The sequence below is a fragment of the Diadema antillarum genome, unplaced genomic scaffold, assembly GCF_040938485.1.
Source record: "Diadema antillarum isolate AM-2024a unplaced genomic scaffold, OU_Dant_1.0 seq00000102_RagTag, whole genome shotgun sequence".
In the NCBI taxonomy this organism is placed as follows: domain Eukaryota; kingdom Metazoa; phylum Echinodermata; class Echinoidea; order Diadematoida; family Diadematidae; genus Diadema; species Diadema antillarum.
The window spans coordinates 399096-408897 of NW_027271189.1; the positions used below are offsets into that span (position 1 = coordinate 399096).

General features: G+C 36.8%; 1 protein-coding gene across 1 annotated transcript; it reads right to left on the reverse strand.

Annotated features, from left to right (window-relative positions):
* Positions 1-1433: 1433 nt before the first annotated feature.
* Positions 1434-9726, reverse strand: LOC139726856 (guanidinobutyrase-like). The gene is made up of 7 exons (XM_071637848.1): positions 9349-9726; positions 8758-8880; positions 4782-4966; positions 4197-4403; positions 3522-3666; positions 2099-2193; positions 1434-1670 (listed from the first exon to the last, which is right to left on the reverse strand). The coding sequence occupies exons 1-7, from the start codon at positions 9608-9610 to the stop codon at positions 1551-1553; spliced, it is 1137 nt and encodes a 378-aa protein (XP_071493949.1). The 5' UTR covers positions 9611-9726; the 3' UTR covers positions 1434-1550.
* Positions 9727-9802: the final 76 nt, after the last annotated feature.

Below are 9802 nucleotides of genomic sequence, written 5' to 3' on the forward strand. Positions count from 1 at the left end.
TTCCAAGTATCATGTACCTGCTAGCTATATATCAGTACACCCATGCCTTCATTACTTGCAGTATACAGTCATCTCCATGAAGAACACTACATATTACAGTACGGTATTTGAAAAGTCCTATATTGTAATTAGGAAATAGCATAAAGTATGGGGATATCACACTTCATTGGGATTTTGATGCCCCCCCCCCAAAAAAAAAAAAAAAAAAAAAGAAAAAAAAATAGTCAATATGCTGGTTAATATATTATTTCAGATACAGTGAACTACAAAATAATTCATTTCATTGCACTCTACATATAGGCATCTATGTCAGATAGGTAATGCCTTTCTTGAATATGTGTCTCTCTACATGTAGTATTTCATTGATGGAGCAATCATCTGCACTTACTTCTAATACATGTACATTGTAATACTGTAACTAAGTTTATTACTACATGACTGATCTGCACATAAATTTCAAAGTGCAGTGTACTGGCAATTCCCATTTGTTATAGGAAGCCCACGGGTCAGGCAGTTTTCTTTCGTTATACACAGTACAGTGCACTCCCGTTATAACGAAATGCTCGGGACCGGCAGTTTTCTTTCGTTATAACGAAATTTCGTTATAACCGAACAAATACAATATATAACAAAAACAAGGAAACCACGCATATATCATATTCTGTTTGTTGAATACTCATCTTACACTGTGCAGATATGTGAAACGGAATGGTACACTGTACGTTTTAAATTTCGTTTGGATATTGCGTTTACATTAAAGAGAGCATAAAATTGACGGAAACTGTGCGTGACACACGGAGCGAACACACCGTGATGTAAAGCGTTCGCCCATGCTTGTTCCGCTACGAATTTTCGAAAGCGGTCCGCATTTCGTTATAACGGAACACATTTCTTTTGTTTTTCTTTGTCCGTGGGGCTCGGAAAAGACTTCGTTGTAACGAAAATTTCGCTATAACCGTGTTCGCTATAAGCGAATTTTGTATCATAGACATTAATGGCGATAATTTTGGGACCAGAAGTTTTATTTCGTTATATCAAAATTTCGTTATAACCGTGTTCGTTGTAACGGGAGTGCACTGTATCAAAATTTGGTAACAAGCAGAACAGTAAAGTACATAAAGATACATTGATAATTTTAAGTGAGAATTTTCTATCGATTGTGCTCATTAAAACAAGAGTGAACTGTATGACACAAAGCATTTTAGCATTGCCTGGAATATGTCTGGAATACATGTTGAAAAAAACTCAAGAAGTAACACTTCTTTTTTGTTTTACAATATCCATCATGACACTAGCAATAGAAATTGCCACACTGGTGACTAAGGTTTGATACAATGAACATCAGTAAAAGGGCAGACTCAAACTCTCTTCTACCCCTCAATGTGTCTTTGTTAGCTTTGAAAAAAGGCAGTAATGTGAGGTAGGCTCTGGATTTTGTCTTCCGCAGGAAGGCATCCACAAATCTGACCTTTTTTCAGGACCAATGACAGGTGACAAGTATTTCTTATCTTGCCAATGATCGAGGAAAGGAAATTATGTCTACAATTTCATTACCAGGTGATTGTCTCCATGTCATAATACTTCACCCCAGGAAGAACACATAACATCTCAAAGAGTAGATTGGCTGCTATGAGGGCGGTGGTTCCTGTTGTATCATACGGCGGTGAGACCTACATGTATGAGTGGAGTCACAAAACTAATCAGAAACAATCCTTTCTAAAGCAAAGCATCTGTTCTGTCTGTAGTTATCCTTTGAACAGAATTCAATGAACTCCTGCACATGTCACTCTCTTGATAAAATACATCGCTTGATATTCACTCATCATTACAAATGATTATAAATCATTACATATATACATGTTGTATTAACATCATGATATTTGTTCAGGGATATTTTCAAAAAGCCTAATTTGTGCTTCTCATGATTCCGCCACTATCACATTTGATACCATGCATTCTTGTTTGTTTGTCTGTTTGTTTTTTTTTAATGCACATTTTGTAAACCAATTATGAAAGAGGAAATAAATGAAATGAAATGAAAAGTACACACACAAAAAATGATCATATCTCACACATTAAAGATTTGCATTTGACATACCTCCACCAAGTCAGCTCCCACAAGGTTAAGTCCTCTGCAGCCACGCACAATCTCAAAGGCCTGGATGGTTGTCAGTCCAGCCACTTCTGGTGTACCTAGGTGTATTGGAAAAAATATAATAATTACACTAAAATACTGTAATACAAGCAACAGAATACAAGTAACTCTTGTTATAATGAAGTCCTCAGGACCGGCAAGTTATCGTTTACTCCAGTGCACACCCGTTATAATAAAAACAGTTATAGCGAAATGCTTATTACATGTCAAATGGTTATTTCATCTATACATTTACGTACTTTATTGTTCAGCTATAATGAAATTTTGATATAACAAAAGGTAACAGCTGGTCCTGAGGACTTCATTATGACAGGAGTGCACTGTATATCAAAATTTTGCTAGAGCTAAGCAAATATATATATATACATATATATATATATATGTGACACTGCACCTCAAAACAAACAAAAAGTCGCCAGACATGAATTTTTAGTTAAGACCATATTCTGAAAGAACAGACTTTAAGCTTTAAAATGATGTATAACTCAAATCAAATGGACTCTCCTAACCTATCTAAATATTGGAAAGAAAGCACAAACTCAGGAAAAGTGTGAACTGAGAAAAGAGGCTCTGAAGTACAGTGTCTATTCAAGCGCTTAATCTTTACCAAACTGTGCTGGCTGTGCGATGAATGGGACAAAAAACAGGAAGTAAACCACCAGAGTAACAACAATGAAGGGATTATCAGATTAAACTGAAATTAAAGATGCCTCATTAACAAATTCTGTCCACAATTAATGCCAACTTTGAAAGCAGTAGCGCTATCCTTTCAAAAGTTATTAGAGTTGAAAGTGAAGAGTGTGTACAAAGTTTTTCAAAAATGAAATAAGGACTCTAAAGACACACCTAATCACACTATTCTACCAAAAATATTCGAGATAAACTGCTTAAAAAACACTTTCCCGCTCTTTTTATGACCCCAAATTTTAGCATAATGTAAAAGAAGACTTGCTCTTTCAGAAAATATGAAAAAGTCAAGTTCGGCTAGGTTGACCCATTTCACTTATTTTCAGTCCTCACGCAAAATCAGTGTGTGCGACTTTATGTTCGTTTTGAGGTGCCCTGTCACATATATATATATGCCTATACATGCATATACAGTATATACGTGTATATATATATATATATATATATATATATATATACATATAATCCATAGATAGAAAAGAGATAAGTTTGGGACCTGAGGTTTAGTGAATTGAAGAGAATAACCATGTTTGTTATAATGGCTGTACACAGTATTTTGTTTTTCTCTTTACAGTGAGTATGAAACTGTGTCAAAGGTAATATAATGCATGCGAATCTTCACAATTTCAATCCGAGGGGCTACACTCTTGCCTTTATTGAGGGCAGGGTAATCACATACCAGTTCCTGGAGCAGCCCCAGGGTCTATGGCATCAATGTCAAATGAGAGGTAGACAGGCCCATCTCCCATAATTCCTCTCACTTCCTCCATCAGTGGAGTCAAGGACTTATGCCAACACTGGTGAGCAGGAACCACACGAAATCCCTGTGAAAGAGGCACATGATCTAATCTGTTAATACTTCCTCCTAGAATCTTTTTCATGAATAATGATGGACCTCTAAAAATACTCCCCATAGTCACCATGTCAAATGTCCATTCAATAACTGTCTTGCACATGGCCACAAGAGAAGTACAGTGGACTCCCGTTATAACGAAGTCCTAGGAACCGGCAAGTTTCTTTTGTTATATTGAAATTTCATTATAACTGAACAATTAAACAATAAAAAATCTTCATTATAACCGGAATTTTGTTATAACTGTGTTCATTATAATGTGAGTGCACTGTATCATCAACATATGATACAAACCATACTCTAGACCACTATGAAAATGTTCAGCAGAATTGGTAATTGCTCTTTAAAAACTAATGATTATACGATGAATGGCAAACGGGTACTGGCATGATAGACCCATTTCCAAAACAAGGACATGTTTATGCCTATGCATGTCTCATCTTGATTTTGTCTTTTACAGTGGTACAAGTCCAGCTTCAGAGTACTTATTTGATTACTTACCATCTTTTTATGAAAGTCGTAAAGTTCATTTGGGGGACTGTAGTTGGACCCTCTCAAGCCAATCTGGACAACTCGGTTAGAGTCCAGACAACCCTCTTCAGCGGCTCGTCTGAATGGAGTCCCATGAGCCACTTTCTCTCCCAGCATCAAGTCTGCAACATCATCATGTGCATCAATGTGGACAAGACCAACTGGTCCATACTTTTCCTGCAAAATAGGAAAGGAATGGAAGTTACCATCACACATGACAAGATGTATATTCTGTTAACGAATGTGTGTAGCTTCAGTAACTTGATCTTGGATTTCACCAAGGTATTTACAAGAATTTATATCATACAGTGCATACCCATTATAACAAAGTCCTCAAGATGGGCTGTTTTCTTTCATTTATTTAAATTTTGTTATACATATTGCCAAACAGTAGGCCTACAGTGTATCAAGAAATATAGATGATAATTTGGGAACCTGGATTTCGATTTTGTTGTTTTACAATGAGAATTTCATTATAACCGTGTTCTTTATAGTGCACTGTATATGTTGGGCTACCAAACACAATTCCAATTGAGCTGTTGGTTCACGGTTTACCTTCATGGCCTGAAGGATTGGGTAGGTAAGGGTGTGGTCTCCCCCCAGGGTTAATGGCTTGCACCCATTGGCAATGATGTCCCGGTACTGCATGTGAATCATCTCAACAGACTTCTTGAGGTCATAAAGGTTAAGGGTCACATCCCCGATGTCAGCTACTTGAAGCATCTCAAAAGGGGCAGCCCCTGCAAGAAATATATTGTATCTCTGCTTTTAAATCAGTCACTGGATAATCAAAGCAGCTTTTGGCCAACATTCACCAGACAGACATACAACCCAGTGGCAGATTCAGGAGGAGCACTCGCCATCTTCATTTTTTGTTAAAACGAAAGAAACAAAAAGAAAAATAGGGTTGCATGCACTCCCCTTTTATTTTGTAAAGGTGCTCCCTCTCTACAGAATTCCTGGATCTGCCCCTGCAACATGTTTCTCAATCTTTGTACCCGAATATAAGTACAGAGTCATCACTAAATCATGACAATTATCATTATTATTACAAGCTGTGTCATGATGAGATGATAAATGGGTAATTCCATGGGGTTGGGACTGAAATCGTGACATACAAGTTGAAAATTCAAGTTGGGTAAATTGAAATTTCCTTTTTCCCCCTGATTTGTTACTCCCATTCTTCAACTTATTCCACTAGAAATCTGTTTATTACTTCGCACACTTTCAGTCAGCATGGGTAAACAGGTATGGCAAAATACCTATGTTACACGGACTTCATTTGTTGACATCCTTCATAATTTTGTGTTCTTAAATGATAACAATGAACACATCCACGTTTTTTTCGTCCATAGCACATCAACATGTCATTTAACAGACGCATGAGATCATTATTAGTAAGATTGTATGTTCTGATGTCAACTGCAAGCCACTTTTATTAACATGTTTTTTTCTACAAACCATTAACAATTTCAATCAAAGGTTTAACTTTTTCATCAAGAGTGACACAATGACAATATTCTTAAAAGCACCACAATTGAAGCAAGTGATTTGTATAGGTATTCAAGTGAAAACATGATTTTATTGTTACAATCAGGGGTTTTCAGTCAACAACCTCGCCCACAGTGTACTACCTATGTTACACGGACAGTATGTCTTTGTAACATAGGTACACTACAACATATCAACTGATTTCCTTTATTGTGGTGTGAGATGTTAAAACCTACACATATAGACTTTATGTATGTTCCCACAAATAACACTATTGTAACAGTTCTTTGGAATTATATCTACTGCACACCTGTGGAACAATACCTATGTTACACAGACTTCAATTCTTTGTAACTCTGGTATGAAAGAAGGCAGACTTAATCAGAAGAAGAAGAAGAAAGTGAAGCTTTACACAATTTGACCTTATATACACTAACAACATCATCAACTAGTTGTCAACTAAGAAAACTAATAAAGAGAAATCATACAAGTCTTCTTGTCTTCTCCATGTTCTTTGTTTGAAATTAATTTCTGCTCTTTTGTCCAATGTCCATTTAGCCCTCGATTTTTGTTTTTCTTCTGTCCATTTTCCCTCTGTGCAGTTTTCTTCTTGTCTAGTTTGTTACATTCGCTCTTCTTGGGTGTTGCTTTGTCGGCTTCCTCTCTGTTTGTGGAGTGCTGTGGATGTGTCCTTTTCACTCTTTCATGTAGTTTAAAACGTAGCGGTGGCAGAGGAAGAGCCATGGTAGATTCATCGACAAACTGAACAAAAGGTGTAAAGAGAAATAGAATAAAAAAATTTAAAGAAAATTTTTGTCGGGGTTGACTATATATTCCTGTTGATGTATCTGTGTGTTTATGAATGGAATTAAATAATTTCAACAATTTTGCTTACATTTCTACCTCTTGGCATACCCATTAGCTAGAGTTCCATGTGTACCTCCCACCAAAATTGAAAAAAAAAATGGGTTATGCTTAAAATGATGTAAATATTAATAATAATAATAATATAGCATGTAAAACATAGGAAAATATCATTGTCATACTCTATGCTATAGACTTGTTTTGATGTAAGCTAGGAAGGGCAGGTTGCTGCCCCCAGTGTCCTAGCTAAGGTTAGGGCTAGGGTCAGGGTTACGGTTACGATTATGGTCCTTAATAGACTCCCAAAATGATACTAGGCCCTATTTTATATTCATCCCCCATCAAAATTGTCGCCCTCTTTTTGAATGATAGTGTAGAGCAATAATAGTCCAATTTTGATTGGGGTTCATAATTTTATTGAAGCCTTTCCTACCCACTACCCACCCAAACTGAATAGGACACTGGCAATTTAGCTTTGAGACTTCACAGTGGGTGAACATGGAATGGAAATGGTGAATCCTTGTGAAATGTTAACAACTTCATCAGAGCATCTAACAGGTCAGTGAAATCTTGGAAGGAAAACATTGTCATTTTCGAAGTAAATCTGTTAAAGAGAAAGAATTTCACAGCTTCTAGTTCCCTCAATATCACCAGCAAAATAAGTCAAACTCTATTTCTCTAGTTCAGATGCAGTCTGGACATCTACGTTTTCCAACTAGTATGATTAATACTAACTCTAGCACGTCTACCTTGGTAGATACTTTATGACAAAAGGGTCCAAAAATTCACAATAATCGGGAGGTAAAACAAATTTATATTGCAGTGAAAATACACTGATATACTTTTGTATGGTTTTCTAAGAGAGGAATTATATGCTCCTTTTGCAGAGACCAGCATGGACGGAAAATTTGGCGATCAAAATTATGAACATGAACCTGTAACAAATATCTCAGTATGTGGGACTACAGTATCATCGTCAACAGTATTTTTGGCCAGTTCAGAGGTTTAGATGTCGTTTTTTTTCTCTAATAGAGTTACAGAATATGACAAAGGTTATTATTTTCGTAAAATAGCGTAAAAGCTTACCAATTGACATCAGAAACATTAAAACTCCTGTACCTACGTTACATGGACAACGGCAGAAAAACAGATCTTGCGCTGTCCAGGTAGGTGTATATTGGCTGTGAGTAGTTTTTCTGCCATTGGGGGAGGACTGCCAGTGACATGAATACGATTGCTGAAGTTAGTAGCTCTTCTTTTTATCGCGAGACGCGTCTTTCCTTACCTACGTTACACGAAGAGACCGGACATCGCACTGAAGTACAGTGATATGTTCCGTATTTTCTCGTTTATTTCTAGGATTTTGATGCTAATTTTTGGATAAGAATACTTCTGAAATATAAATCTCATTATAGAAATAAAGTTTCTGATCATATTATGATTGGAAGTGTATGTAAAACCATGCTATACCTATGTTACAACAAAAATTGCCATGGACATCGTTTGTAACATAGGTATGAGGTTGCTTGAAGATGCTCTGGTGTTCTTATTTTGTTACAAATGTTTATGTGCCTTATAGTCTTTGTAGAAGTCACCTTGCCTCTCTTAATTATGATAGTCATAATGCTGAAAGGTTGTATATTCCTGTTTTACATTGCCATGAAAATGGCATATATTTATGTCACAACATAAACCACAAAAAACCATGGGACATCATTAGTGAAACAGTCATAGACAAAATACTTTTGTACACAGGCTTGTTTTTTTTTTCATCAAATAATTCTTCACACATTTCTCTTCAAGAATAACTGCAAACTACAGACAATTATTTGATAAATTTTTCAGAATATGACTTTTATACCCTACACAACATGAAAATCTAGAGAAGACCCAACCCCATGGAATGACCCAAATAGAGTGTACATTAAAGTATACATGGTGTATCACACATTAAAACAATTTGCTTTTTTATGAAACAATTTTTATCAGAACCACAACCTCTGATTCAGTCTGAATCTTTTGTTTCTTTTACAGCAAAACTATCTAAAATTAAAGGTAGGCAAGTCACTTTCATCCAATCCATACTGAACAGTCTGAAGGCTGAAGGATGCAAAAGTATGGAACCAAGACTACCTGAAGAAAAAATTATATTTTAAAATGTTGTCTGGTATCTTACCCATATAATTGCAAGGCCCAAGAACAAAGGACTCATATCGGATCTGACGCGGTCCTAGTCTAGTTCCTGTTCTGTAAGAAGTTCCAATGTCCAGAGGTACTCCAACGTAGCATGCATCCAACCCTGTATGTGGGAAGTGAATATAACTCCAAGTCCTCAAAAAGAAAAAAAAAAAAAGAGAGATAGCACTGCTAACCACAAGACAGTTGGTGAAAATGCCATTAAAATTTGTGGTTTTAAGCATTTGAATTAAGATCTTTATCCTCACTACAAGATAGCCTTGTCCTATTCATTGTACCAGCTGAGGGAACTAGAAAGAGTTTATTCCCTAAATTAAGAAATACAAATAAAAAGGAACATAAACAAACATGTAGTTTCTCTTGGAATTTGTGGCCTTATGTAACTTGTGGTACAAACATACACATACGATGAGTAGAGTGTAATCCTAGACCAATTATTTATGTAAAAGTGAAGACTTTAAAAGTCAAAGGCAAGAGTTCCATTTCTGAAACAAACAAACTGTGATATCTGTTGTTGATGCATGAAACTCATGACTGACTGCGTTCAACTTCTACTAGGTTGAAATCTCACCTTCTGTGTTGGGCTGGAATGGAAGTCGCATCATAGTGCTGATGCCACCAACTCTCGGGAATTTCGTCCCACACAGTGGTTCGTTCAACGTCTTCTGCCCCACACCAGGCCCATCACTGGCGTAACTCCTCCAGAGCGTACGGCCATGAAGAGTTCGAGCTTTCGCACACTGTGGTAGTGAAGGCAGCACCCCTTCCGAGATGCGGCGAGTGCTCAGCGTCGAACACCTCGTCACCATTTTGTAGACTTTTGAGGCAAACATCTTCGTTCTTATCGAGATGTGCTTCTCATCGAAAATCGTCCGGCCGGAAGCACCACTGAATGGTTCCCCTTGAAAATAACTGAAGGCGTTTTTACAGCAAACCCACTTTAATAGAATCATGCACTTGGACCAGGGGTGTAAGGTGAAACTTCGAAATTCTACTGTATACTGTTGGGGATCCCCCTTCCGCCC

What these genes read in the sequence shown, in the direction of transcription:
- LOC139726856 (XM_071637848.1), bottom strand. Translation starts at nt 9,610, where the DNA reads ATGTTTGCCTCAAAAGTCTACAAAATGGTGACGAGGTGTTCGACGCTG. An exon ending in ATTCCAGCCCAACACAGAAG is followed by an intron (nt 8,881 to 9,348) that starts GTGAGATTTCAA and finishes TCCCACATACAG; the next exon opens with GGTTGGATGCATGCTACGTT. An exon ending in TGGGGCTGCTCCAGGAACTG is followed by an intron (nt 2,194 to 3,521) that starts GTATGTGATTAC and finishes CAATACACCTAG; the next exon opens with GTACACCAGAAGTGGCTGGA.